This window comes from Ciconia boyciana, chromosome 9 (assembly GCF_034638445.1).
Source record: "Ciconia boyciana chromosome 9, ASM3463844v1, whole genome shotgun sequence".
NCBI classification, from domain to species: Eukaryota; Metazoa; Chordata; class Aves; order Ciconiiformes; family Ciconiidae; genus Ciconia; species Ciconia boyciana.
Genome location: NC_132942.1, coordinates 45322057 through 45349869, shown reverse-complemented (window position 1 = coordinate 45349869; position 27813 = coordinate 45322057). Strand labels below are relative to the sequence as shown.

General features: G+C 60.4%; 2 protein-coding genes across 6 annotated transcripts; both read right to left on the bottom strand.

Moving 5' to 3' along the window:
• Nucleotides 1–376: 376 nt before the first annotated feature.
• On the bottom strand, nt 377–5176 carry TUBB3 (tubulin beta 3 class III). Its single transcript, XM_072873206.1, has 5 exons — nt 4218–5176; nt 3113–3290; nt 2720–2828; nt 1907–2017; nt 377–1626 (listed from the first exon to the last, which is right to left on the bottom strand). Exons 1-5 carry the CDS (start codon nt 5174–5176, stop codon nt 551–553), a joined length of 2433 nt encoding a protein of 810 aa, XP_072729307.1. The 3' UTR covers nt 377–550.
• Nucleotides 5177–7424: 2248 nt separating this feature from the next.
• TCF25 (TCF25 ribosome quality control complex subunit) lies at nt 7425–27252 on the bottom strand. Of its 5 annotated transcripts, none has more exons than XM_072873098.1 (18): nt 27038–27252; nt 25681–25863; nt 23910–23984; nt 21739–21863; nt 20137–20202; nt 18927–19009; nt 18220–18350; nt 15574–15673; nt 14199–14292; nt 12997–13089; nt 12256–12361; nt 11691–11850; nt 10574–10661; nt 9840–9998; nt 9021–9111; nt 8612–8691; nt 7929–8001; nt 7425–7693 (listed from the first exon to the last, which is right to left on the bottom strand). In XM_072873098.1, the coding sequence occupies exons 1-18, from the start codon at nt 27215–27217 to the stop codon at nt 7532–7534; spliced, it is 2049 nt and encodes a 682-aa protein (XP_072729199.1). In that variant the 5' UTR covers nt 27218–27252; the 3' UTR covers nt 7425–7531. The 5 variants fall into 5 exon arrangements, with proteins under 5 accessions (XP_072729199.1, XP_072729200.1, XP_072729201.1 ...); XM_072873099.1 differs by having other exon boundaries at nt 25696–25863; XM_072873100.1 differs by lacking the exon at nt 20137–20202.
• Between the last annotated feature and the right edge of the window lie 561 nt (nt 27253–27813).

Here is a 27813-nt window from a genome sequence, read left to right as displayed (position 1 = left end):
AACAAGGGGCCATCGCTCTCCTGGCACAGGGAGGGGACAGCCACCAGGGAGAAGGGTGACAGTGGGGACAAAGGCACAGCCGCCCTCCCGGGCACTGCGGCCGGGCAAGGGGACACCTGCACCCCCAGCCCTGGGGGGCTGGCCCTGTGGGGCAGGAGGGTGTGGGGCACAGGGCAGGGGGACACACTGGGGACGGGGCAGCATCTGAGAGGGGACCACGTTGGGTCCCCAAGTTCCCCCGTTAATGAGAAGGGCTGGGGGCGTTGAGCCCCCAAGCTGCCTCCAGCAGAGGGTCCCCGCCCTCCCCCCAGCAGCCGCAGACGGTGGTACCTGGACAGCAATAAATTTATTAAGTATTCCAAAAAATAATAGACACGAACCAGTAAAAAACAAAAAGGGGGGAGGCGGGGGGAGGGGCGGGGGGGCCGAGCCGGCTCAGGGGGGGAGGGGGTCAGGAGACACCGAAGGGGCACGCGGGGGGAGCCCGGCCGGGGGGGCGGCAGCGCGAAGCCGGGGGGGGGGCTGCGGGCGGCAGCGGGGCGGTGGGGCGTCACTTGGCGCCCTGCGCCTCCGACTCCTCCTCGTCGTCCTCGTACATCTCGCCCTCCTCCTCGGCCGTGGCGTCCTGGTACTGCTGGTACTCGGACACCAGGTCGTTCATGTTGCTCTCGGCCTCGGTGAACTCCATCTCGTCCATCCCCTCGCCCGTGTACCAGTGGAGGAAGGCCTTGCGGCGGAACATGGCCGTGAACTGCTCCGAGATACGCTTGAAGAGCTCCTGGATGGCCGTGCTGTTGCCGATGAAGGTGGAGGACATCTTCAGCCCCCGGGGCGGGATGTCGCAGACGGCCACCTTGACGTTGTTGGGGATCCACTCCACGAAGTAGGAGCTGTTCTTGCTCTGGATGGCCAACATCTGCTCGTCCACCTCCTTCATGGACATGCGGCCCCGGAAGACGGTGGCCACGGTGAGGTAGCGGCCGTGGCGGGGGTCGCAGGCGGCCATCATGTTCTTGGCGTCGAACATCTGCTGGGTGAGCTCGGGGACGGTGAGGGCGCGGTACTGCTGGCTGCCGCGGGCCGTCAGCGGGGCGAAGCCCGGCATGAAGAAGTGGAGACGCGGGAAGGGCACCATGTTGACGGCCAGCTTGCGGAGGTCGGCGTTGAGTTGGCCGGGGAAGCGGAGGGAGGTGGTGACGCCGCTCATGGTGGCCGAGACGAGGTGGTTGAGGTCGCCGTAGGTGGGGGTGGCCAGCTTGAGGGTGCGGAAGCAGATGTCGTAGAGAGCTTCGTTATCGATGCAGTAGGTCTCATCCGTGTTCTCCACCAGCTGGTGGATGGAGAGCGTGGCGTTGTAGGGCTCCACCACCGTGTCCGACACCTTGGGGGACGGCACCACGCTGAAAGTGTTCATGATGCGGTCGGGATACTCCTCCCGCACCTTGCTGATGAGGAGGGTGCCCATGCCGGAGCCGGTGCCGCCGCCCAGCGAGTGGGTCAGCTGGAAGCCCTGCAGGCAGTCGCAGTTCTCGCACTCCTTCCGCACCACGTCCAGCACCGAGTCCACCAGCTCGGCCCCCTCCGTGTAGTGACCCTTGGCCCAGTTGTTACCGGCCCCGCTCTGCCCTGCCGGGGTGGGGGGGGGGGGAAAAAAGAGGCACCCGTTGGCCGCCGGCACCCCTGCGCCCACGCCGGGGAGGGGACGGGCGCCGCTGCCGGCGGCGGCGGCGAGATCTGAAGCCGGGGCGGGGTGGGAAGTGGAAGCCACAAAGGTTTGGCGGAATGCCGGCTGTGCCGGGCCCCACGGCGCGGGTGGGGATGCACCCGCCAAACACCCCGGGGACGGCGACGGCCCGGGAGGGGTCTGGGGACAGGGGTGACGGCGTCCCCCTCCCCGGGGACCTACCAAAGATGAAGTTGTCGGGGCGGAAGAGGTGGCCGAAGGCGCCTGAGCGCACGCTGTCCATCGTCCCCGGCTCCAGGTCCACCAGGATGGCGCGAGGCACGTACTTGTGAGCTGCGAGAGACCCCGTGCCGGGAGGGGACCTGCCGCTCCCCCCACGCGGGGGTGCCCCCCACACCCTGCGGGGTCCTACGGGGCTGGGTGCGCCCATGTCCATCCCCCCCGGACACGGGGTCCCCGTGGGACTGGGCGCACGTGGGTGCTCCCCCCACCCCGCAGGGTCCCACGGGGCTGCGTGCCCGTGTCATGTGTGTGTCCCCCCCCCCAAATTACGGGGTCCCTGTGGGGCTGGGTGCACACTTCTCCCCACACACACAGTGGGGGTCCCACGGGGTGGGTGCGTATGTCTGCCCCCCCTCCCAAACCGCAGGGTCCCACGGGGCTGGGTGCCCGTGTCATGTCCCCCCAGAGCACAGGGTCCCCACGGGGTGGGTGCACATGTGTCGTGTCCCCCCCCAAACCACAGGGTCCCATGGGGCTGGGTGCATGTGTCCCCCCCAGCACCGCAGGGCCCCACGGAGCCGGGTGCCCGTGTCATGTCCCCCCCCAAACCACAGGGTCCCACGGGGTGGGTGCACATGTCCGCCCCGCCCCCCCCCCCGAGCTCCCCATGGGGGGGGCGCATGTCTGCCCCTCCCCTCCTCCATCCGGGTGGGCGCAGACCGGGACCTGCCTGCACCGGGGGGGACGGGAAGGGACGGGGGGGCCCCCCCGCCCGGGGGGCGCGGGCTGCCCGGGGGGCGCGGGGTCGCTTACAGGAGGCCTCATTGTAGTAGACGCTGATGCGCTCCAGCTGCAGGTCGGAGTCGCCCACGTAGTTGCCGCTGGGGTCGATGCCGTGCTCGTCGCTGATCACTTCCCAGAACTGGGGGGCAGAGGGGCTCAGCGGGGCGGGGGGCACCGGGACCCCGCGGCGGGGGGGGGGCGGGGCCGGGCAGGGCGCCCCCTGGCGGCGGGGCGGGCCGGGCGCTGTCCGCGGTGCTGAAGGGCGGCGGCGGACAAAGGCGCGGGGGGGCGGGGCCCTTTGTCCGCCCGGTGCGGCGGGAATGGGGGGCGAGGGGGGGAGCGGCGGGAGGAGGAGGAGGAGGAGGGGGGGGGGTCGGTCTTTGTCCGCCGCTCGGCTCCGCAGCGGGGCGGGGCCGCCGTTACCTTGGCGCCGATCTGGTTGCCGCATTGCCCCGCCTGGATGTGGACGATCTCCCTCATGGTGCTGCCGGGCCGGAGCGGGACGGGAGCGGGACCGGGAGCCGGGAGCGGGACCGGGAGCCGGAGCGGAGCGGAGCGGCACCGGGAGCGCGGGGGGCGGCTCCGCCGCCGCCGCCTCCTTTATAGGCGCCTCGCGCCGCACCGGGCCGGGCGCTGACGTCACCGCTGCCCCGCAGCCAATCGGCGGCCGCCGCCGCAGCGCTGCAACGGCCCTGCGGCACCGGCGCCCGCCCCGCCCCGCCCCGCCCCGCCCGGCCCCGCCCCGCCGGCTCGGGGACCCCCGGCACCCGCGGGGGGCACGGCGGGGGGAGGGGACCCCTGCACCGGGGGGGGGCGGGGGGGAGGGGACCCGCCCGCCCCGGCAGGGGGGGGGACCCCGGTACCCGCGGTCGGGGGGGGGGGGCAGGGACCACCCAGGCGCGGCGGGAGCATCCCGGGGCGGCGGGGGGCGGACACACACACGGGACACCCCTCAACCCGCGTCCCGTCACGGGCGGGGCAGGGACAGGGCACGGGGGGGGGGCCGGCACGGGGTGGGGGGGGGCCCGGGCGCCAGGAGCCCCCGCGGGGCCGGGGCCGGGGCCGAGGCCGGGGCGGGCGGCGGCGGGCGCGGCCCGAGAACAAAGGCGGCGGTGAGGGGCTCTTTGTCCGGGGGCGGCCCCGGCCGCCCGGCCCCGCGGGCCCCGGCCTCCCGCCGCCCCGCGCCCGGGGCTGCTCCGGCGCCCCGCCGGTCCCTCCCGGTCCCCCCCCCCCGGGCCCCGGGGCCGGTGCAGGCGGCCGCGGCCCGACGGAGGCAACCGGGAGCGATCGAGCTGCGGGTAAACGGCGGGGCCGGGAAGGGCCGACCCCCCCCGGGGCTGCCCGGGGGCTGCGCGGCGGTGCCAGCCACAGCATCACTGCAAAGAGCCTTTATTGGGTACCCCGAGCCCGCCAGCCCGGATCGGGGCAACGGAGGGGGACGCCCCGCGGCGTGTCCTGTCCCATCGGTCCATCCGTCCGTCCGTCCGTCCGTCCGTCCGTTCCGCGGCGGGGGCGGCCGTGCCGTTACCCGCGTCCCGCTGTCTGCCAGGAGCACAGCACGACCTCCCAGAGCGTCCGCCGGAGCTCCTGGCTCCGGAAGGCGTAGATGAGGGGGTCGACCACCGAGTTGCAGATGATGAGGATGAGGAAGAGGTTGAAGTAGCCGAAGAAGCAGGTGCAGAAGGGGTTGGTGGGGCAGGTGACGATGAGGATGAGGTGGAAGAAGAAGGGCCCCCAGCAGATGAAGAAGACACCCAGGAGGATGGTGAGCGTGACGGCTCCCTTCAGGCTGCTGCTGCGGTAGACGGTGGGCTGCTGCTGCTGGCTGGAGATGCTGCGGAGGTGGTGGCGGGCCAGGGCGAACATGTGGATGTAGAGCACCAGCATGAGGACCAGCACGAAGAAGAAGAAGCCGATGAGGCAGAGGAGGATGGCGTTGTTGTGGTAGTAGGTGACGAAGACCGTGCTGGAGACGGTGCTGGCCAGCCAGACGCCGGCCATGGTCACCATGGCCCGCTGCAGGGTCATGATGCTGTGGTAGCGCAGGGCGTAGAAGATGGTGATGTAGCGGTCCACGGCGATGACCGCCAGGAAGGAGAGGGAGGACACGACGGAGCTGCAGATGAGCATGGCGATGACGTTGTCCATGTGGCGGACGATGCTGGCGCGGACCACCAGCACGCCGTGCTCCATCAGCAGCATGAAGAGCATCTCCGCCAGGTTGCTGATGCTCACCAGCATGTCGGAGACGGCCAGGCAGCAGATGAAGTAGTACATGGGCAAGTGCAGGTTCCTGTTCTTCAGGATGGCGGCCACCACCAGCAGGTTCTCCACCAGGCTCACCAGCCCCAGCGTGAGGAACAGCTCGTTGGGGATGTCGGGCCCCTGGCACCAGGTGCTGCCGGCCCCGGCCGTGGCGTTGCTCTCGTTGCCCTCGCTGGCGTTCCAGGGCTCACGCAGCAGGCGCAGGGGGTCCAGCGCCGACATGGCCCCCACCTCAGCCCCAGGGCTCCCCCGGCTGGGGGCCGAGCCCCCAGGACCCCTGCAGCACCCGCACGCCCCCTGAGCCCCCAGTCCACCCCGCCAGCGCTCCCGCAGTGCCCGCCGGTGAGGCCGAGGGGACGGGGAGGAATTGGGGACGGGGGGTCCCGCCGCCTGGGGACCCCGCAACACCTCCCGGGCCCCCCGGTGTCGCGGCCGCCCTCCTCGCCAGGCCTGCCGGGTGTCCCTATAGCCACGCGCCTGCCGGTCCAGGGCGATGGGGAAGAAAGGATCCTTTCTCTGCCCCACTTTAAAGCTGGCTCCCGCGGCTCCTCCTCCCGAGGAGGGTGGGCATCCACATGATGGCGGCACCCCAGCAGTGAGGGGAGCCGCCATGGAGGCTGGGGCTGCCGGACCCCCGGCACGGCCCTGGGGAGCCCAACCGCCTGGGGTCACCGTGTGCCTGGGGGTCCCCCGTGCCCTGGGGGCGTCACACACCCCCGGGGCCATGCACGTCGGGGGGCTGTGTGCCCTGGGGGTCCTCTGTGCCCTGGGAGTCCGTGCACCCCGGGGTCCTGCTTGCCCTGGGGTGTCCACGCGCCTCGGGGACCCCAGGGGGACCCTCCCCACTGGAGGAGCCAAGCCGCCCCTCCCAGCCCCTGTGTGTGGGGCCAGGAGCCCCGTCCCCCCCACCAGCCCCACGGCACCACTGGCTTCACCTGGCCAGGCCCCGGGGGATGTGTTCTGCCGTGGGGCGGGCGATGGGTCGGATAGGGATCATCAAAGACACGATTAAATGCGTTCCTGCGCCCGCGCCCTGGCAAAGCCCGGCACCGAAGGGAACCCGGTCCGGCAGAGGGACACGGAACCCATCTGACCGTCATGTGCCTTGTGTTGGTGTTGATGCCTGGAGCCGCTCAACTGCCAAAGAGCCATTCACGGCCGCATGAAAAGGCCGATCCCGTGGTCGTTCCCACCGGCCACTTCCGCTCCTTCCCGTGGGGTGCCGGGAGCCTTTCCCCACGGCACGGAGCACCCCGCGGCTCCGGCACGGACGAAAGCGGCTCAGCCGGCCGCGCTGGGAAAGGGGTCCCGGGCTGCCATGGTGCCTTGCTCACCCGGAGCGCTGGCACGGCAGCGAGCTACGGCTAACGCGTGCTGTGCGTCGAGCTGAAGCCCCGGCACCGGGCGAGGAACGGCACAAACACTGCTCACCCCCAGGGAAACACGAGCAGGAGGAATTTGGACCAACAGCCACCGGCTTTCCCCCTTCTTGGTTGCCGCTCTGCTAAAGAGCGCGCCGGTACGTGCCGTGAATTTTTAGCTTTATCAACAGAGGCAGAAAATGCCGAGTCTGCAAATCCAAGGGGGGTTTCCGTACCGTGGGATTCGGATGTGCCGGCAGGGACGGGGCAGGCTGGACGGAGCCCTGGGGTCTGCGCTGTAGCGCAGACCCCAGGGCTCCGTCCAGCCTGCCCCGTCCCCGTCCCCGCTGGCCCCCCGGGATCCATGCTGCTCCCCGGGGAAGGGATGCAGCAGACACTGCAGGAGACAGGGGAGGGGGAGGATTTATTCCGGGCAGCGCAGCCTGGCTCAGCATTCGAGCCACATCTACACCGTTACACAGCAAAAACGGGGAAAAGCTTTGCAGGGCAGCAAGGCTGAGTTAAGGGTTTGAACGCAGCTGACCTCATTCCCGGCTCTGCAAGGTGGAAGGTGGGGAAATAAGGGATGGGGGGAAGAAAACAAAAAGCGGGGAGGGGGGATCCTTTCTGCTCCCAGCACGATCAAACGGCTGCGACGTGGGGAAAAGCCATTCCCCGCGCACCTCCGGTAGCACAAGGAGAGCTCGGGGAGCCCCTACCAGAGCGCAGCTTGTTGCTCCGCACCCCGAGGGACCACATAGAAGCGGGGAGACCCCAAACCCTTCATCAGCAAGCTGGAAGGTCCAGAGCTGTCAGGGCCTGGAGCGTTTCGTGGAGGGAAGGAGGCTTCAGGCTGGGGAAAAGCACAGGGGGCCGCAGGAGAAGGGGGGAAAAAAAAAGCCTCCGGCCATTAGACACAAGACCAGGGGAATGAGACAGCAACCGCGCTTGGAGGAGGCCAGAAGGGGACTAAGCTGACGTGGGGCCGAGGGACAGCTGCTGTAGATTAGCTCTGCCACCTTCAGACAGCCCTCGTCCCCCCCCCGCCCCCACCGAGAGATGCGAAAGGTGCCCGGACGGAGCCCATCCCCGCAGCGAGAGCAGGCACCCCGAGTCTGTGTGACTTTATTGGAGCGCGACACAAACGGGGGGAGATTACAGAGGGTTCGGGGAGGGGGGGGGGGGGAAGAAGACGCGCGCTCTGGGCGCTCTGGGCTCAGTCCCAGTCGCCGTCGCCTTCGGGATTGTCGTCTCGGGGGGGTTCCTGAAACTGGATGTTCGCCAGCATGTCCCGCATGGCTGCCATGAGCCTGTTCACCCCTTGGTTAAGGTCCTGCCCTGCTCCAGCCTCTTCATCCCCGTCGTGCCTGATGTCTCCCTGCAAGAGAGCAGAGCTGGAGCGGCCAGGCAGGGAGCTGCCTGCCTGTCTGCGGCAGGCAGGGAGAGAGACAATGCCGCTTGCCAAAAAGCATCAGGCTGTTCTGCAACCTGACGTTTACACACTGCATATGCCAAGAGCCACTCCCTTTGCAGAAACACTGTGCGGTGGAAACTTCTGTGTACCGACAGCGAAAGTGTGCTCTGATCCGCCCGCAGCAGCTGACTGCACGTACCTGCAGGTTAAAATTTGGCAACAGCGATCGGAAGAAGAGAGATAAAGTGCTTTCGTTGGATGGACGATTCGTCCTGAAAGACAGAAGTCACACGGCGGTTAAGGGGGCAGCTTGGTCCTCCGCCTCTCGCTGGGGCCGAGACAGCGCAGGGATGCTCGGAGAGAACCGCGCTGTCCGGCCCAACACATGGCCCCTCCTGAGCCAGCCCCGACGCAGCGGGTCGGGGAATTCTCAGGGCTTTCTTACCCCACACAGCCAGCAGCTCGCCAGCCTCTGGGCAAAGCAGTCATTAAAAGCCCTGCCGGGTTTGCTCTGAGCCGGGTCAGCGCGTAAGACGCGTACGGGCTTCACCCGAACGGCCTGCGCGCGCCGCGGCTGGCTGCGCTTAAACCTGTATTTATCCCAAACCACCTCGGTTAAGAAACAGCCAAAATTTTTGCAGCGGCCTTTGCCTCAATGGCTGCGAACAGCTGCCGTCTCCAACAGCGACCACCACGAAGCGGCAGGACCAGTCCTGCCTGTACGCTCTGCCTGTCGGCGAGCACTGCAAGCCAGGCTGCTCTTCCTCCGAGATGGAGGAGGACGTCAGCTCCGAGCACCCACGTGCACCCAAGCCCGGGGCTGAGGGTGCACCGGGAACACGCCGGCTGTGCCAGCGCAGAAACGAGGGGTGGAGAAGGTACCTTTCTGGTCTGGTGTAGGAAACGATGGAGTCCAAAGGAGGTAAGGGATCGAACCCCATCACAGGCTGCGAGGTCACCTCCTGCGGGGGGAGACGAAAGAAGGGGTGAAGGCTGCGGCGCCAGCAGCAGCGAACACCGAGGCACGGAGACGGTCAGACCGGCTGGACAGCCCTTAGTCTCGGGGAGCGGAACAGAGCCGGGCACCAGCCGCAGCCCGGCCTGCCCGCACGTGCCCCCCTGCCGTGTGCCGCCCCGGGAAGCCGTGCATACAGGGAGGACACTTCGAGGCCAGGCGGATGTTTCTTGCTGGTGGCTGGGGTTTAAGACGTGCCCAGCGTCCGCAGCAGGGACGCGCGTGCCATCACGCCACGGGCTGCGGCACTGCCTGTGCCCCGTCAGGGCCCCTCACCAGAGGCAGAGCTGCCGTGGCCTCCTTCATCTCCGAGAGGATGATGTGCCGGTAGATATTCCTGGGTGCGCTCTGGTACCGCATCTTCCTCCTAAAGCGGGGAGAGGGACAGAGGATTGTGCCGAGCACGCCTCAGCGTAGCCACCCCTCCATTTCTGCTTCTCTAGGTGCGTTGTCAGCTTCATCCCCGTCCCTGGGGGACGCGCCGTATCGGACGGAGCTGGCTTCAGGCGAAGCCAAAGTCACTTGGCAGCTGCTGACCTCAGGTGAAAGAGCGGAACAGCTCAGGGACGCCGCACCGATCTCTCACCGGCCCTGTTCCTCCGCAGGGCAGCAGAGTACAGTAACTTTGGTCTAGGGCAAGACCTAATGCCTCTCTCTCCTGCTTCTCAGAGCCGGGAAGTGTTTCTAAGCGCTCACCTGCCCTGTGCAGCAAATCCCTGCGAGCCGTGCAGCCATCCCTGCCCCCCGCAGCCAGCAGCAACCCCTCCGCCCTCCCGGGCGATTTCCAGGGCACAGGCGATGGCCGAGGCTGGGGGAAGCCAGCGCAGCACGCGCTCTCCAGCGAGAGGTACAGCTCTTAATTCACACTTGTGCAAAGGGAAGAAGAGCCTCTGCCTTCCCGGCCCCGCGGTGTAACCCTCGGCATCGGCAGCCACCATCACACTGGCAGTCGTGGGGCTCTGAGCAAGCCCCAGCGCCGCTGCAGCCCGGGACAGAGCTCCTCATGTCTGCAGAGCCCCCCCAGCCCGCTCTGTCCCCACGTTTCGGCACCCATGCCTGGCAGGAGAGCCGCAGACCTCCGCCTGCCGCACTCACTTGTGCTCAGACTCCTCCACCAGCGGGTCCCGGGCATCCACCATGCGCAACACCTCGCGGACGTTGGTCTCCAGCCACGCCATGACGGCTGGGTCCTTCCACAGGGAGTGAGTCCTTCCCACGTAGAGGGACGTCAGCTGGTTCAAGGCGGGAGGCTGGCTACGGGAGACAGTTGTTATTCAGGGCACTCTCCTCCTTCCCGCCTGCAGGTCCCTGCGCGGGCTGGCAAGGGCTCGTCTCTGCACTGTGCTTCGGCGTGAGAACACAAAGAGAGGAATCGCAGGCTCCCTGCTTTGCTATTTCCATCTACTTTCACCAGTTTTTCCGCCTCCCTCTATTTTTGGGATAAGCATAGCCATGAGTTGAAAGTTAACACTGCCTTGACCCGAGGGGGAGACCATTTGCCTGTTTAGGGGGACCATGTGGCAGGGAAATCCAGACTGGTAGGAGACAGCCTGCCCCGAGAGCACGCACACGTCGTTCTCTCCGACTACGTGTACCGACAAGCTTCGCTATGAACTTCTGACCCATCCACATTAAGGCGAGGTGGGTCTGTTAGCATTATCTGGTGGCCATTATGGAAATCCATTATCAAAGCATCTAACAGCCTACTCAGGAAAACCAAATATTCTCCTCCGCAGCTTTGTAACTCCATTAGCTGCCTGAGCAAGCAAAAGCCCCGCTACCGGCAAAATCGATTCCTTCTCTTTACTGAGAGCATCTCTAGGGCTTACCTTATCTGAGCATTCAGCCCGAAAAAGGAATGGGACGCGACCCTGGCATCGGGCTGCACGCTGCAGTGATCCAACAACGGCATAAGAACTGCAGGAGAAAGTCAGACAGCTCGCTTTCAACAGCCCGGCGAGGAGCACCATGGAGTGGCCGGTCACCACTGCCAGGGCTGCAGAGAGACAGCCCCGTGCCGGGGGGCCAGCACCCCCCTGGGGCGCTGAACAAGGACCCACGCAAGGAGGGTGCGAGGATGCTGCTGGGGGTTACGCTGCCTTTTGATCTCTGTGTGGATGATGGAAAGAGATCCGAAGTAAACGAAAAGAGAACAACAAACTTTTTTTTTCTCCAGTGAAATAAGGTGCAATTTTCTGCATTTAAGGCTGCTGCTGGCCTGTGAAACTTGAACAAGGGTTTTATTTTGGTCACTGTGACGAGCAGCAAAAGAGATGGTTTCAGCCAACACAAACTAAACCTCTCTTTGAGAGCTGGTAATTCCTGCCTATAAAGACACACCCTCCTCTGGGCCCAGAGGGGCTGTATATCTCCTTTCACGGACAGCAGCACCAACTGGTTGAAAGCAAGAGCGATGGGCGCCCGGAGAGAGCACACCTAAAGCAGAGCAGTGCCTCGGAGGGAAAGCCAAGAGAGACTTGTTGTCTCTGGTCTGGGCTTTCCTGCTCCAAGACTGCGGTTCTCAGCCTCCCTCTGCTTGCCCGCCTGTGATCATCCCTACTGAAGGGGCATCGGCCGCTCCGAGGAGGGTGCACAGCAGGGAGAACAGTCGCTGAGCTCTTCCTAACGCGGAGGGCTCACGGCCGCGGGGAGAACGGCTCCACCGTTCTCTCGCCGGCCCTGCCACGGTGCGGGGTGGGAAGGCTGAATCCCACCGCTGCCACACCAGACGGAGGTACAGCAGCGCCTGCCACCACCGGTCTGACCGAGCTGTGTCACCCTCTGAGTCAGGGCTCCCATCTCCCACGGAGAGAGGGCAACGCCATCTGTAACCCACAGGCGAAGCGCTGCCTCTGCATTTGCCTGCCTGGAATCCAGCCTTTCCTCTCACAGATGAAGACAGCGACAAAGCCTGCGGGACGGACTTACCGGTGGGGACAGACTTACCGCTTGGGAACATGATCAAGGCCAGCTGGATGAGCCGGGCGGCTCTCTCCCGGGCTTGGCTTAGCTCCAGCTCGGAGCGCTCCTCCTGCTGGCTCAGGAAGAAATAGGCCAACGGCACCGAGAAGGCAAAATTGGGCAGCTGGGACAAATTCCGGTGACTCTGCAGGATGAGAGACAGATTTACCGAGAAATGATGCTATGCAGAATGATCTCGATGTGGCTGGGCTGTACGCAGGGTGGGGTTTCTTGCTCGCGGGATTAAGTTACTTTCCAGCCGCTGGCTTGGTGCCCCCACAACTGAGTAAGCGATTTTGAGTTCGGACAATTGTTTGCAGGGTCCCAGGATTACAAGAACAAACTCCCCAGCCTTTATGGGTGGTTCCGATGCTTTTGGGATGCCAGCCTGGTCGCGAGACAGCCCTCAAAGGGCTAAGCTGGTTAGGAAAACCTCATGCTCTGTGGCCCAGCCGCCCCCTCCAGCCCAGCCCAGGTGGGGAGAGCCCCAGGAACCAGCTCTCCCCTTCTCTGCCCCCTCTCTCGCCAGCACAGCCTGTTGCCAACTAACCTCCCACTCCTGGAACATGCGGGTCAGGAAGGTGTATTCTCTAGCTCGGAGGGACAGAAAATCAATCAGCAGCAGCACACACAGAGGGTCGTTCTCCGGATCAAGGCTTCAGAGGGAGGCGAGCACAAGGGGAGGAAACAAAATCAGTGTCACAAGAGCTGAAGTAGCTGTCCTCATTTCTAAGTCAAACAAGACTTTCCCACTAGCATCCAGAGAGCTTCCATGACTCAGCAAGCGGAGACAACGGGAACAGGATCGTTTCCTGCACGGCCAGGATGACGGCGCAACGCCCTGCCCGGTCTGCGTCCCTGCAGAGGGGTGACGGCCCCCCTGTCCCACCCGGGAGGAGGATCAATGGCCACAAACCGAGCAGGCTGAAGCCACCGTTGTACATCTGCTCCGCAGAGACTCCGGGCTCTGTGGACCAGCCAGGCCCACAGCTCAGCAGTCAAGAGCAAGGGCCACCCAGGTCCCATCTGTTTAAGCCTCCTTCTCAACAATGACCCCTCTTCCAAAGCAGCACCGCAGATAAGAGCCCGTGCTCAAAACCAACCTGTGACACTGCATCTATAAGGAGTGGAAACAAGCCCTCACGGAGCCTGGGAGCACTAGTACACCTCTGGGATTTTTCTCCCACCCGGGTTCAGTTCGGTGCGTTGTTTGAAGCGCGTTCCCCCAAGCCTGAGACGCCCTGCCCCATCCCGCAGGGAACGGGGTGCAGCCCTCGGCGGCGGCACCTACCTCAGAATCAGCTTGCAGAACTCCAGGGCTGTCCGGGGACAGCCTCTCTTCTCCAGGAACATCAGGTGCTTGAAGAGAGCCAGGAAGAAAGCCCTGCGTGGGGAACGGGAGCAGGTTTTAGAAGCCAGATTTGGAGATAAGCACCTCGTGCTACTCAAGAACTCACCCACGGTTAGCCCCAGCTCCTCGCCCCCGAGCACCAGCGTCGCAGCGCAGCCAGGAGGGTCCAGGGAACCCAGCCTGGTGCAGTACGGGGTGCCACAGACCCATCACGATCCCGTCTCTTTTTTATTTTATTTTTTATTATTATTATTTCTTTGTGCCAGCATAGGGACAGCAAACCCATGGCCTGCTCCGTCCCTGCTCCCCAAGGCCCCACAGCCTCGTGCTCTCGCAGACCGGCCGACAACTCAGGAAGAGAGAAACGAGTAAATCCCGAGTCTGCATCCTGCCTTGTCCCGTCCGCCCAGCCGCACGGGGACGGTGACGCAGAGCGTGCAGAGTGCGTACGGGTGGAGGACTAACACCCAAATCGGGCGAGATACAGATCGCAAGGTTCAGGTCACAGACGGCACCGAGCCCGTCAGTGAGTGGGTACTGGAAATCTGAGCAACCTCCAGGTACGGCAGTTCGGGAGGGATGACTCGGGTCAGCTGACTGGAAAATTCCCAGAATAAAGTCACCTTTCCCCACAGCTGCAGAGCTGTCATTACATAAAAAGCCGGGCCGGGAGCAGCGCGAGTGCTGGGGATGAAAGCTGGGCAGGCAGCACACAAGTGACCAAGCACAGCCGTCAACACGCAGCGAGTATTTTTGTGACAAATATAAGTGCCATTTTGGGCTAAGGGGTACTGACTGCATGAGAAGGATGTGACGGGGAGGAGCAGTTACTGCTCCAGTAAGAAATCCCTCGGGAAAGAGGATGCTTTGCAAAGAAACCTCAGCGCAAGTGACCTGGCAGAGCAAGAGCTGCCGGTACCCCAGCACCCGTCTCGGGAGCCCTGCTGCTGCCTCACCAAGAGGCGTTGCCATCGACTGCCGAGCGGCAGAGCTTGTTCCGACAGAAAGGGACATTCAAGGTCCCCCCGCCAGCGCGGATGACGCAGCAGACGTCGTGAATCTGGGTCTCCGCGTCCAAAGTAGGCCAGGGCACACCGCGATGGCTCTCCGGCAGACGCGGGGCAGGCAGGCGTGCCGCCTACCTGTTCTCCGGCCGCCGGTAGTCCAGCCTGCAGGTCCCGCTGGTGAGACTGAAGACGGGGTGGAAGGTACACTCCAGGCTGTACAGCGCCCGCTCTGCAACAGCAAGGACAGTGTCAGGGCACGCCACCACCCCGGCACACCACGCGGCCCCACCGCTCACAAAATGGCAGTCGATTTAGCCCAGAAGACACCGATAATCGAGAGCTCTGGCACCCATGAAATAAGCTTGTTCACACTCTAGCAAGACACAAAGCTACTTCAGAGTACGTGGCCGCAGCGGATAGCCAGGCAAGCGAGCCCTGTTCCCGTCTGCGGGCATTAAGATCATGCTCCGGTTGTGAAAAGTAACTCTTCTGGAGGTCTGGGATTGTGGCTCTGCCACAACCATCTTCAGATAGGGAAACCAAAAATCCTGCCCTCACTTTGCCTCTGCCCCCTCCTATCGTGCTGGGGAGCACACGCCCCGGTTACCGAACAGCACATCTCAGAGACACGAGGCTGCGGCACAGCCGTCCGAGGGGCAGCCATCCTCCGGGATGCCTCCTGCCCCCACGCAGCCTGCCATGCCCCGAAAAGCAGAGCCCGACATGCCGACCGGCAAGATGCTGGTCAGAGGAGGGCAAGGCAGGCTGGCCCAGAGGGTTGGGCACGCTCCCCGCAGAGGGGGTAGGCTTCCTGGAGCGTCTCTCACACTGCCGTGTCTCATAGCTACTAAATCAGACCCTCCTCCTGCAAGGGACATCCTGCACCCCACGATGTCCAGACAATCCTTTCATTCATTTTGAAGGTGAACGCTGATGTGCTTTGCCCCAGACAAGCACATCTGGCTCCATTTAAAAGCCTCCAGCGAAAGCTGCTGGTCCGCAGGATGACACACAGCGGAGCGCTCGCAGTCACAAGACGCAGAGCCAAACCAACCCTTCTGGTTTGCTGCTTCTCTGTTGAAACAAAACCCAAAACTGAACCAAAAGCCCTTGACTACCAATTCACAGCCACTTGTTCAGCCCAGACTTTCAGCAGGGACTCGCTCGGCGCTGGGAGCGCACGCGTGCACGTCTGCAGACCGATGCCCCAGCACCACCTCTCCCTCCCCGTGCCGTACGTATCGGCAGCTGGCGACGAGCCCTGCCTCCGCAGCACAACGCCGCGCTGCTCTGCAGACCCCGGCGGGGACTCCGCCAGGCTGGAGTTTTCCACGTCCACCCTCAGCAAGCTCTCCCCGACTCAGGCCAGCCGAGAGGGGCCGATCACCTTTGCTGCTGCCCCTTCCCCAGCGGCAGGCTGAGCTGGCGGCAGGCAAAACCGGGACAGCGAACAGCAGCAGCTCCCACCTCACCTCACGCCAGGACATCCGCTCCTCACCTCAGCTCTTACCTATGAGATCACGGGCCATCTCCTGATCCTCCTGCATCCGGCACACATCGCTGAGCTGCAGAAGGGAGTCCACATGGTACGGGTTCATTTGAAGCAGCAGCTACAGAAGAGCATGAGCTTGATTACACGACAGCGCAAATCACAGGTTTCTCGTGCGCTCTGCCTACGAGGCAAGCTCTGGAAGCGTGGCAGGGAGGCAAACGCCCTGACACCGCGCCTAAGAGAGAGGGGCTCTTCTTGCCCCTGGGTCTGAAGGTGAAGAAATCCTGTCCCGCGCCATCAGAGAGCCAGTGCTCAGACCGCAGTGCAAGGCTGGGGACGCACCTCACGTGAAAGGCTGAGCCATGGATTAAAAGAACCTAAGGACAGTCACGCTGGGTCAGGGTAGAGGTCCACCTTGCCCTGTCTCCAGAAGCGGATGCCTGGGAAGGAGGGCATGAAGCTGGGCACACACGACGACTCCCAGCACTCTCTAAGCTGCCAACTCTTAGGGGTTCGGGGACCCCCACTGTCAAAGATGCCATTGATATTAATGGTGTCTCCTCCCGTGACTTTGCTCACTTACTGACCCAGGTACCTCTCCAGCACCCCAGCTCTGCGAGCCAGAAAGCCACCGCTTAAGCACACAACGCAAAGAACTTCCTTTAACCCCAGCCTGCCGGCTTCACCCCTGTGTTGGAGGGAGATCTCTCCCCACCCCACGCAGGATCTGAGCCCTCGATCGCAGCATCCCCCAGGCACTTCCCTCCCGGCCGACCCAGCTTTTCCAGTGCTGAGACCATGCCAGGCCTTTGATCATCTTTGCTGTCCTCCTCTGAATCTCTCCCAGCTCCACCAGATCCTTTTGAAGGTGAGGGCCCAGAACTGTGCACAATATTCAAGATGCAGGCAGCAGGCATAATTACATTTTTGTTTTATTCTCTATTCCTTAACAATTCTCAGCATTTGATCAGGCTTTTGCTTCCTCTGGGTACCGAGAGGACATTTTGACACATCTATTACAACTCCAGGATCCAGCTCCTGAATGGTAATGGATTAAAAATATTTTTCCAGGCTTTGGAATAGAAGTTTAACCACACCTCAAAAACCTCTGCATTCACTAATTATATTACAAATGGACTACTTTTTCCAAGTACCTAAAACTCAGTTTCAATATGAAAATACTGAAGCTACTTCAAATCTCCTCACAGTTTAATTTTGGGATTTTTTTTTCCTCCAAAAGAGAAAAATAGAGCTTCAAAAGCTCCAGAAGTCATACATCTGCAGGGTGCTGGCCAGCGTGACCACCTACAGTACAAAGTCTTTATGTTCTAGGCTGCCCCAGCCCAGCGCCTTTGCCTTGGTGCCACTTGCCTGACGTTTTACCCCTTCCTTGCTTGCTCTTAAGTTCCTTTCTAGTTCTCATTTTTGGAAGAGACGGAGCACCTAGGGCCACTGCCATGGGAAAAAGCGCTCTTCGCGCACTTACAACTTCACCAGCAAGACCCTTTTAACCCCCGGCAAGAGGACAAAAACACTCACTGAACAGGACCCCCCAAAAATTCCTGTTTTGCATGCTGAAACCACAGCAGCAAGGCAGATCTGGGCTCCGGCTACGTGAAACTGTGGCTGTCACAGATAAACCAGTTGGGGGGTTGAAGTAATTCTGGCATGGGCGAACCCCCGTCTGTTAGATTTTACCCTTAACGTAAAATTGAAAGACTAAAGCTGTAGGAGTTACCTTCAAACGTAGCCGGACCCACTTAACAGGGACAGAGCATAAAGACTAAAACGTGCCACGGAAAACCCGTCCTGCTCTGCACAGCCGTGGGAGACCGTGTTTGAGCTGTTTGACGCTGGCTCTCCGGTTGATCGCTGCTGCATAGGAGCTACCTCGCATCGTTTAATGCGAATCCCTCAGCCCAGTCAGCGGGCAGAAGCGAGGAGCTGGAGAGAGCAGCAGCCATGCAGAGGGTGGGAAAGTAGAAGGAAGTAAACTTTATTTAGTGGACAATGGCCTCTTTAAGAAATTTCTCCAGGGCATGTATCCGAGCTCATGTGGCCAGGGTCTTCAGAGCAAAAATACCTCAATTATGGTTCAGTAGGGTGCAGAGCAATTTTACTGCTGCTTATCCCTACAAACTACAAATGTTACCATACAGTTTAATGAGCTTGGACACGCATGAAGAACTTTCAACACAAAGACTGTTTTGCTGAAATACCAAAAGAAACATTTTTCATCCATGCAAGAGTTTATAAATAGAACAGCTGTTAGTTTAGATTCCCATTTAAAGATCAGTTTATGTAATATTTTTCCTTTCCCAGCTGAAGAGCTGAGACAAGGGAGCTTTATTCCTACCCTTTCAGCCAACGGTCAGTTCCTGCGGGCTCCTCTTCCAGATGGCTACCTGGCATGCTCTCGGGCAGAGCCACCGAGGCTCGGCCACTAGACCTCGCTTGCACCAAGGTGGTCACTTATCTCATGAATAAGGCGAAAGCAGAGCTCAGCAAGCAACACTGCCTCTCCCCACACAGAGGGCTCTACTGCTTAAAACGAGACTGGCAAAAAATAAGCACTGGGATGCATCGGCCTACGTCCCCAGCCGGGGAAAGGGGCTGCAGGAATGCAGGAGGTAACAGCAGGGGCAACCTAATTTCACAACATACCACAATGTTGTTGGGGTCCATGGACTCTACAGCATCCAGGAACTTGAACTGCACTTGCTGGTACTCGCGATGGTGCTCAAATGTGAAGTATTGCACTCCCCTCCTGCTGTCCACCAGCTGCATGGCAATACCTAGAGGGTGCACGGGAGACGGGGGGTACCACTGCTGCCAGCCTGCGAGCACAGCGGCAAGAGGAGCTCTCCCGCTTTCTTGTAACACAGAAACCTCATTCACACCACTGGGTCCAAAGCCGGACGTGTTTTCAGAAACTCCCAGAGAATGTCACTCCTTTCCCTCCTCCCATGAGTCAAAGTCCGAAATCCACCCAAGAAGCCCAGGCAGCTTGCTCTCCCCACGGGTATTTCCCATTATCCAGCAAGACTGCGGTAAGAGGGGAAGTACTCATCGCCTGCTACCTCCAATAAGGGGGGGGGGGAAAAAGCTCAGATGCTAAGATACAAGACTGAGTTCTCCCTGTTGAGAAAGGAGGTATTTCCATCAGCTGACGAGCAGTTCCCTTTCTGCATCAGCCAGCATGAAGTCTGGGCCTGGCAGCTGATGAAAGCAGCTCCAGTTTCTGTGCACGGAAGCTCTAGGAAAGCCAGGCTGGCAGGAGCGGCTGCCCGTGCCAACACGGGCACGGGACTGACGTGCCCCGTCGGCCAGGGGCAGCGCGGTGCTTCTGGAGGCGGCACCGAAAGCCTCACCTGTTTTGCTGAAGCGCGGCCAGGTGTTCTTGGGAGCCGTCAGCCACGTGCTGCGGACATACTGGCGCTGCCTTTGCCTTGGCCTGAGGAAATAGACATAAGAGGTCACAGTTTCTCTGCACTAACAGAATGAGGAGGGCTGAAACCAGCCAGAAAAAGAATGATTCAGGGAAAAAGAGATCCCACTTCTGCCCTAGCTGCAGCCCTGCCAGCCCTTTTGCCCAGAGCTTTAACATGTTTGTCTTCAAGGCACAACATACCTTCACTCAGGCTCTGCCTTACTTCAACCATTCCTCTTTGGGCCAGCCCGTGCCTCCAGCATTTCCACTTCAATAGCTTCTCTCCCCTGTTTTTATTCCTGCTAAGTTCTCAGCTGCCTCTGCTTCAAACAGCTTCTCAGGTCCAATTAAGAGAGCCCCATATCCCTCTGACTCATCCCTCTTCCCAGCAGTGCCTTCAAATACCAACTGATTTAGTTTAAGCCGTACTCACAAGCGCAACCAATTTATTGGATCAGGGCAGGAGAAATTCAGAAATCAAGGCCACTCTAAGAAAGTCAGGTCTCCTCAGTAAGGGACTGCTTCTTCTTCCTCAAGCACTAAATATTCCTCCACAGACTCTCTCAGAGAAGGCTTCCGCTTACACCATCACTGCTCTGAGCTTATACCCTTGTTATGTGCACATTTTTCAACCAGCTGATGGAAGCAGGGATTTCTGGATAACACTGACCACAGTGCAATGGATAATTGCATGGAGACCTCACACCCAAGAAGCAGTAGGTTCCCCGGGCCCCTGAAAGCAAGTGCATGAGACCCTCTGGAAAGCATTCAGGGTCCACTCTGTAAGACATCAGAGACTTTGGAATAGCAACAAGCGACAAATGCTGGAGAAAGGAAAAAAACAAAATCTAAGAGTCTATGAATTGGAGTGAAAGGACTTTAGAAGGGTGTTTGACAGTAAATGAGAGGGAAAATCAGCAGACGAAAAAGCAAATGCTAGTAAAAGCCTGGAGAAGTCTTACTCCTCCCCTCACATATATCACAAAAAATATTCTCCTGTCCCAACAAGCGACTACTAAATGAGTAAGACACCCTGAACCCTGGATTCCCTGCCCAGGTGTGGCACTAGGGGCTCAGTAAGCCGTACCAGGGGAAGGACGGACACACCGACTCGGACTTTGAAAGGGTTTAATATTAAATTCTGGACTAACCTCTGATCACCAAGAACAGCGCGAGCCCCAAAGTATCTCTTCAACTCATTCTCTGGATTCAAGTTTCTGAGAAGGTTGAAACAAGAAAGAGAAGCTACTGTCAGTTAAACATGGAGAAGACTCGAGCGTGAGACTTCTGGCTATCAGCGCCAAGTGTTCTGTACCTTGAACTGTCCCTGGCGAAGCCCCTGAACTGTCACAACACGCCACTGATGTGACACAACAAACCGAAAGGAGCCTAAAAATGGTCAGAACAGGAGGCATCGAAACGCTTGTTCGATCAGATACATGCTTCCTTCGTGCTCTGCTCCTAAACAGTGCTGAGCTGGGGAATACTGCTGCTGCCCTCTCCAGGGCAGCGGGGCCCCAGTCTGGGAACAGCAGCTGCCGTTCAGGAGCACACGCCCGGGGACGCGTGCCTGGAAAACACGAGATACCTGCTGCCGAGCCTAGCAGCGGCAGCCTGCAATTTGGGGCAAGCACCATCATCGCTGCATGGAGGCTGGCAAGGATTAAAATACATTTTTTAATACAAAGATCTTGTATCAAAGCATGACAACACCTACAGTTTTCTTGATCTAACATTTGGCCCAGAGAAGGGAGGCGTATTTGAGAGGGGTTTCTCTTTGCCATCCAGTGAGCAGGGCTTGAAGAAAGGGAGTGGGAAGGCTGAGATCCAGCACTGCCAACCCTCACCCACTCGGAGATTACCCAGCTCTCAAAGGTTTCTGAATAACATTTACTTGACCAAAGATGTCATTGCGGTTTAAAACCACCTCTAGATAAACAAACATTCCTGCCTTTGCTGAAGTGTCCCTGAACAGGCTGCGCTAGCACTGAGCACCCACCGGCCTAGACTCAGTTTTGATGTTTCAAAACCTGGACTGGTTAAATTGTCCCAGCTACAAGTTTAAATGTTTTCTCCAGAAACAGAAAGAGCTGCCAGTGTCTGCACCAGCCCAGGGCTCCCAAACACACTGGACCCACCAGCCAGCCCATTCCCATCAGGCCCAGATCTTACGGGTCTCAAGCCCGAGGCTGATTCATTCTTCAGCTCTTGGACATGCTGGGCGCTTAGTCCGCTTTGTTGGTGGCGACGTGTGGGAAAGGTTAGACAAGTCTAACCAGCTTTCCTGGTGAAATTAGCTCCTGGCACTGCTTAGCCCTCCTCGGAGGACAGCACATGCTGTACCGGGGCCTGCTGCTCACAGCGCCCGGCCTGAATGTAGCCGGTCGCCTGGCCAGGTGAGTTTGATGGCAAAGCTTTCTGCACCAGGGCTCTCAGCAGCTCTGCAGAGATTCTCCTACAGAGTCATCACGGAGTACTATACGCTGGAAGGCACTTCTGGAGGTTAATCTGGTCCAGACGCCCACTCAAACCAGGCATGAGAACAGAGAATACCAGTCACTGCTCAAAACCAAAAGCAGCTCTAAGGGGAATGGTTAGAAACGGGGCTGTGCACAACTGTTACCACAACCCCTTTCAAGCAAGGTCCTGAATTCACGGCTGGATCACGCTGGTAGGCTCCCAACTCCCTTCCTCAGGGGAAGAGATATCCCTGTCATGCCCAGGGCCAAAATCAGGAAGGAAGCAAGCACTACCTGTGCTCTACGTAGAGCAGAGGCCTGCTGTCAGCAATTATTCCGCTCTGGGTTTGCGGTGATAGCCCGTTGGTATCCTCAATCTTCTCCAGCAGGCTGTCGATGTCCTCCAGGTTGTTGTCTTCCTTAAGATGGGCACATGCAAATACAAGGCAGTTATTACAAGAATGAGTCACCGCGGCACACAGGTCACGCAGCGGAGATCGCACCCAGCTGCCTCTGGGTCCTTTGGCTTGTCCCGATCTCTGTGTGATACTGGTGCAGCTCCTACTACTCGCCCTGCTGCTACCCCATTGCCCACCTCGGGTGCGCGCACCCCATGTCTTATTGAGGCCTCCTGCTCTGCACCCAGCGCCCTTTATTCCCTCAGGAATCCCACCCAGCACCTGCCTTCCCTGTCCAACTGCCCCCGAAAGGGCTGGCTGCTGTTCTCCGCTTGCTCAAGGTATCATGATAGCGTGACGTTGCTCTTCACACCACCAAGAGCCCGAACACGCCAGCAGAATATACCTAGCGTGGGCAAGAGCTGGCCACAGGAGTCCTTTCCAGCCTAACACAAAGCTCAAGTCTGCGTGTGCCTGGTCTCTGGTCTTCCCCTTCCCACCCAGCCCTCGCCGTGCTTTGTCTGGTTTATTTACACTACAATCCCTATAATATCATGAAATGTTGGGGTGCTGATTTTAATTATAAGTATTTAAATAATCGGGCTTACTGTCTGCTTTCCACGGAAACTCTAAGCTACTGCTGCCACCCTTGTACTAAGATATCAAGCACTCGCATGATTTTAACCCAGCTCTGATGTACTGCACTCTCGCTTTCCCCATCTTCTCACAACCCAAAGAATATATCCAGCAGCGCACGCTCAACAGTTGCATAACACTTTAATCCTGATTTTCCTCTCGTTTCCCCCACAAACAGCAAGTGACGCATTTCTTGTGGGGCCATGTTGCAACCTCCTCATGACGTACGCGGGTGGAACACGGAATTCCATTCATGACACCCAAATAGCACTGCGAGCTTGCTTTTTCCAGCTAAAAATAGCCACTCCGCATGGAGTGGATACATGAAAAGTGTATAATGTGGTTTGCATTTAAGCGCTTGAACAAAGGTAGTATTATCTCCAGCTAGCAAATCAAACTGCCTGGTTCTGGGTATGAAGTCTCCCCAGAGCCTACAGCTGGCAGATGTCACCCTATTGCTCATTATTCTCGGATCGGAAGAGGAAACGGGCTCTTTGATGGGGTTCTCTGCCTTAGTGACTCGCTCTGAGCTCGCCCAGCTGAATTCCCAGGGAGGAGGCGGCCAGCCAGGCACCCACACCGGAGCCACGGCTCACCCGTTCAGCACTTCAGCATACCATGGCTCTGGATGTTCAGTAAAGGATCTCCCCTGAGTGAACGCTTCAGACTCTTAAACCTTTCTTAGCAGAAAACTAGCTCCCACTTGAACTTTATTTCTATTGAATTGGAAAGACCAGTGACTGCAATGTTTAGTCTCCTAGCCTAGCTCAAGTAGATAAAGTATATTATTCAAGCGCATACATTTGTCTCTTATAGTTTTATCCACCACAAACACAGACACCAGATAAAGTTCTCACTCCAAGCCCACTTCCTTAGGGGTGGACAGATTAGCCAGAGAGAATCACTGTCCCCTTGCTCCCTTTGTCACCGAGGGGATGGAGCAGTTCCCATGGGAAGAGTACTTGGCAGGGCACTAGCTGATAACGCAGGGGCAAATGCTCCTGCCAGCATTCGGCTGTCAGATGTCAAACGGAGGAGAAGGGAACGTGAACGATGGCTGGCAGCGAGAGCTCTGCGTGGCTCCGCAGAGCCGGGAGAGCTACCTAAGTAGGGCAACGAAAATATAACGAAAATGCAAAACCCCTCGCACAGTACCCCCTCCCGTGCGGAGCCTCGAAGCAAAGATGAAAGAAGATGCCGCTGCGGGGATCTCAGCTCTAAGCATCTGCAGCACAGCTGCGCCAGTCCCGGCTGCCTGGAGGACCACAGTCAAAAGCTGCTGTTGCCATTTCATAATTTTAAATGAGTACAATGCAAAAAGGAGCATTTTTGCCTCAAAAATCTTTTCTGCAGCCACCTCAGAGCAGCCGCTTTGCCAATCCTAATGCAGAAATTAGCACAGCCACTAACTCGGAGCAAACGCAGACATACCAGAGTCTCCCCTGCTGAAGTTTTCTTGGTTTTCCTTTTCTTTTTTTTCTTTCGTGGCTTGTTACTCAACACAGGCTGCAACGAGAACCGGAACAGCTGTCAGAGCATGCCCGGGGACCACAGGGATGAAAGCTCCACGGGGGAGAAGAGCATTTCCCACAGGGATCAGCATGCCAGGAGGGCCCTTAAATGAAACCAATATTCATCCGTTCAGGTTTGTCAGCGAGTGGAAATTAAGACACAAGGAGCAAATGGAGGAAAGCACCAAAGGTTTACAAAGGTAAGGGTTAAATCTCAGCTGACTTTCATATCAATGTCCGAGACTACAAAATCAGGCAAGAAACAGTTTAGATACGCCAGGTGCGGAAAAAACATTTCAGCCCTCTTTCACTCCCAAGAATAAACCTTATTTCTGTCTTTCTAGTGAGCGTGACAGTTTCGTCAGTCACTCCGATTCCCACAGAAACCAACAGCTGCCCGAAAACACCACATGATACAGGCTCTGCTCGCTGCCGAGGCAGCTACTTCAGCTCACGATGCTGCGTGGCATTCCCTAATGCGACAGGCACGCTGCTGTCCACGCTGCCTCTTCCCCAGGGCATACAGAGCTAAAAAGCACATTTCCAGGATCTACGCAGATAAAACAGTGAGTAACAGCGTTACCACAACAACCCCACGGCTCCCAAGCGGATTGCAGAACCGGGGGAACGCGAGGCCCCGATTTGGCTCTATCAAACGGCAGGGAGACGCCTGCCACGGTCCTGCCGAGGGCTCCCACGTTTCTAGCCGGGAAGCTCCGAGAGAAGCCGCAGCTGCACCCCACGGTGTTTACGCAGCAAATTCACTGGGTCAGGGCCCGCTGGAGCCACCGCTCACGCGGGGGCCGACTGAGCAGAGCCCACACTGCACATCCAGAGCATTCTCCGGCCCCTGGGCTGGCTGAGGCCGCCAGCACAGCTGAACTGCGCACAGACGGTGGTCTTTGCCCCTCTGGCCACACCGCCTGGCACCCAAAACCCACGGGCACGCTCCCCACGTGCTGAGCACTAACAGGTGAGGCCAGGGGGCCAATCCCCCTTCACTCCCCTCCATCCTCATCTCCAGTAAGACACGGGCTAGACTTGCAATGTCACTTTGTTAATTAAAGTGCCCCTTTCCTTAACGTGCTTCTGCAAGGAGACACTTCTGAGCTGATACAGACCGCAGGAGGGAATCTTAAAACAACAAAATGCACCAGAACAGAATAAGTTCAATGTTTAGTTCACATTGCTTGGAGCCTTCGCATCATCCACACCAAAACAAACGCTTCACTGAGCATTTACCCACCAGCCCAGCCCCACGTATGGTGCAGAGCTCAATTAGCTGTGCAGCGAAGGGAGCAGAGAAGCAATCTCCGTTTCACAATCCCAGGATGCTTTCCTTCCTGCGCACTTTGCCTGACCTCAGCGCTCGTGAGAACGCAGCACAAGCTCTTCCTCAGGAACCTCCCCTCTGCGGCTGTAAAATCTCCCTGGATCCCGGCACAAACCCAACCCTCGGCACCAAACTGCTCATTCTTCTCCAGATCTGGAGCCCTGAGTACCTGGGTTTAAGCTCCCTGCGCGCGTCCCTCCCCTGAGGCTCACATCCTCAGCCTCTGACAAAAACCAGGCACGAGGGAAAAGAAACGCACTTGTCCGGTGCCACAAAGCTGCTCAGCGCACACAGAGACAGGGAGATAAGAAACCTTCTCTTTGCACCTCACGTGGTGTCGGCCATCATCGCTAGATACCTGCGGATTAGTTACCGTTTGGTCCGGCTGCTCTGCCTCCTCCCCATCTCTCTGCCCATCGCCTTCAGTCTCTTCAGTTACAGCCCCTTCGTTGTTCCCTCCTGCTGCATCCCGCTCGCTGAGCCGGGCATCCGCTCGCTCCTCTCTGGACGGTGGCTCATCCTCCGACTCCTCAGCGGTGATCTGCACAAACAGGCGGAGAAGCTGCAGAAACAGCTGGCATGGGGCTGTGCTCTGCCCTCTCCTGCACCCGGGGGACGGAATTCCCCAGGGATCTGATCTGTTCCGCTCCCACCTGCAAACGGAAGAGAAAAAGGTCGCAGAAGCAGCGCAGGGCAGGGCTCAGCTGCCCGACTGGCTTCTCCAGCAAACGGACGGGGACGACCTCTCATTTCAAGCGTGTCACCCAGCGGGTGCCCAAACAGCCCCACACCCACCGACTCGCCGGAGGGAAGCACGGGGCCACGGCAGAAAAAAGCACGGCCGTATCTGGACTCTGCTCTTCCTTGGGAAAAGCCTCCAAAATCAGCCTTGCCTACGCTCGCACGGCCAAGCCTCGGGGAAAGAGAGGGAACCGCTGGGGCTGGCCGAGGTGCCCTGAGAGGAAGGGCCAGACTCTGTCACCCCAAGGACCCATCTGTGCCATCGGGGCCCGCCTGATCCCCGACCTCCAGTGCCAGGATCTTGCAGGGCTGGGAAGATGGCAGGAACGTTCCTAAAACCGGTTTCACCCACTGTTTGTCCACCCTGATACTCAGGCCCAGCTCTGCCAACACCCAGACCACCCAGCCCCTCCCAGGCCTCCCTCCAGTTCCCTCCCAGTTCAGCACCAGTTGCTGCCCCTTCAAGCCCTCCCTGCACCCCCATCTCACCCCAGCTCCCTCCCTTTCCTGCCCCCCAGCCCGCAGCCCCCCAGGCCCTCCCAGTCACCCCCCATCCCAAACCCCCAGTCCCACCCCGGCCACTGACCCCAAAGCACTCCCTCCCACAAACTGTCACCTCGGTCACCCCCACCCAGCCACCGCCCCTCAGGTCACCGCCACCCCTCTCGGTCACTGCCACCCAGCCTCCCCGTTCCCTCCAGTCACCCCCAACGCCCCCTCAGCCACTGCCCCCGAGTGACCCCCTTGCAGTCACTGCCACCTCTCAGCCACCCCCAGTAATTGCCACCACCCCAGTAATTGCCACCCCAGCTGTCCCCCGCTGCCCCTGCCACCCCAGCTGTCCCCTCCCACAGCCACTGCCACCCCAGCTGTCCCCTCCCACAGCCACTGCCACCCCGGCTGTCCCCCCGAGTCCCCCAGGCACCGCCACCCCTCAGGCCCCAACCTCTCCCCGGCACTGTCACCCCCCTCACCAGCTCGAAGCGGTTGCTGACGCCGGTGCGGGCCGGCTCGCGGCGTCCCCTCCCGACGGCGGCTGGCGGCAGCCCCTCCCGACAGCGCTCGGGGCCGGGGTCCAGGCCCAGCTCGCCCAGGCCCGGCTCCTCCTGGCCCCGCTGCTCGCCCCGCAGCCGCCGCAGGGCCCGCCGCGACATGGAGCCCCGCGACGCACTGCGCCTGCGCGCGCCGCTCCTCCCGCGCCTGCGCCGTCCCGCCCCGCCCCACCGCGCCTGCGCGGGCCTGGCCCCCATGCCCGCTCCGCCCCACCCCGCCTGCGCGGCGGCCGACAGCACGCCTGCGCGCCCCGCCTTCCGCGTCACACCCACCCCACGCCCCCTCCATTGCGCAGGCGCACTGCACGGCGGCCCGGGACCTACTTCGCGTCCCGCGCGATCACGGCGTGAAATATGTCTCGGGGGGGGCGTGGGACCGTGCACTTTCCCACGGTCCGTGTGCGGGGTCACGGCGGGGCACAGCCCGCGGACACGGGTGGGACAGGCCGCGGGGAGCCCAGGGGCACGGCCCCTGGCTGGGGACACACAGCGGGGCAGGGGGCGGTTGGGGGCCATGGGAGTGGGGGGGGCGGGATTTTCCCACGGGCCCTGTGCGGGGTCACGGGTGGGGCACAGCCGGGGGGGGGAGGGAGAGGGGGGATGCCCATGCTTGCACACACTGAAGGAGGCCACAGTGGAGCAAAGGGGCGGTGGGACACTCGGCCCCGAGCTGGGGACCCCTCACACCCCCAGCACCC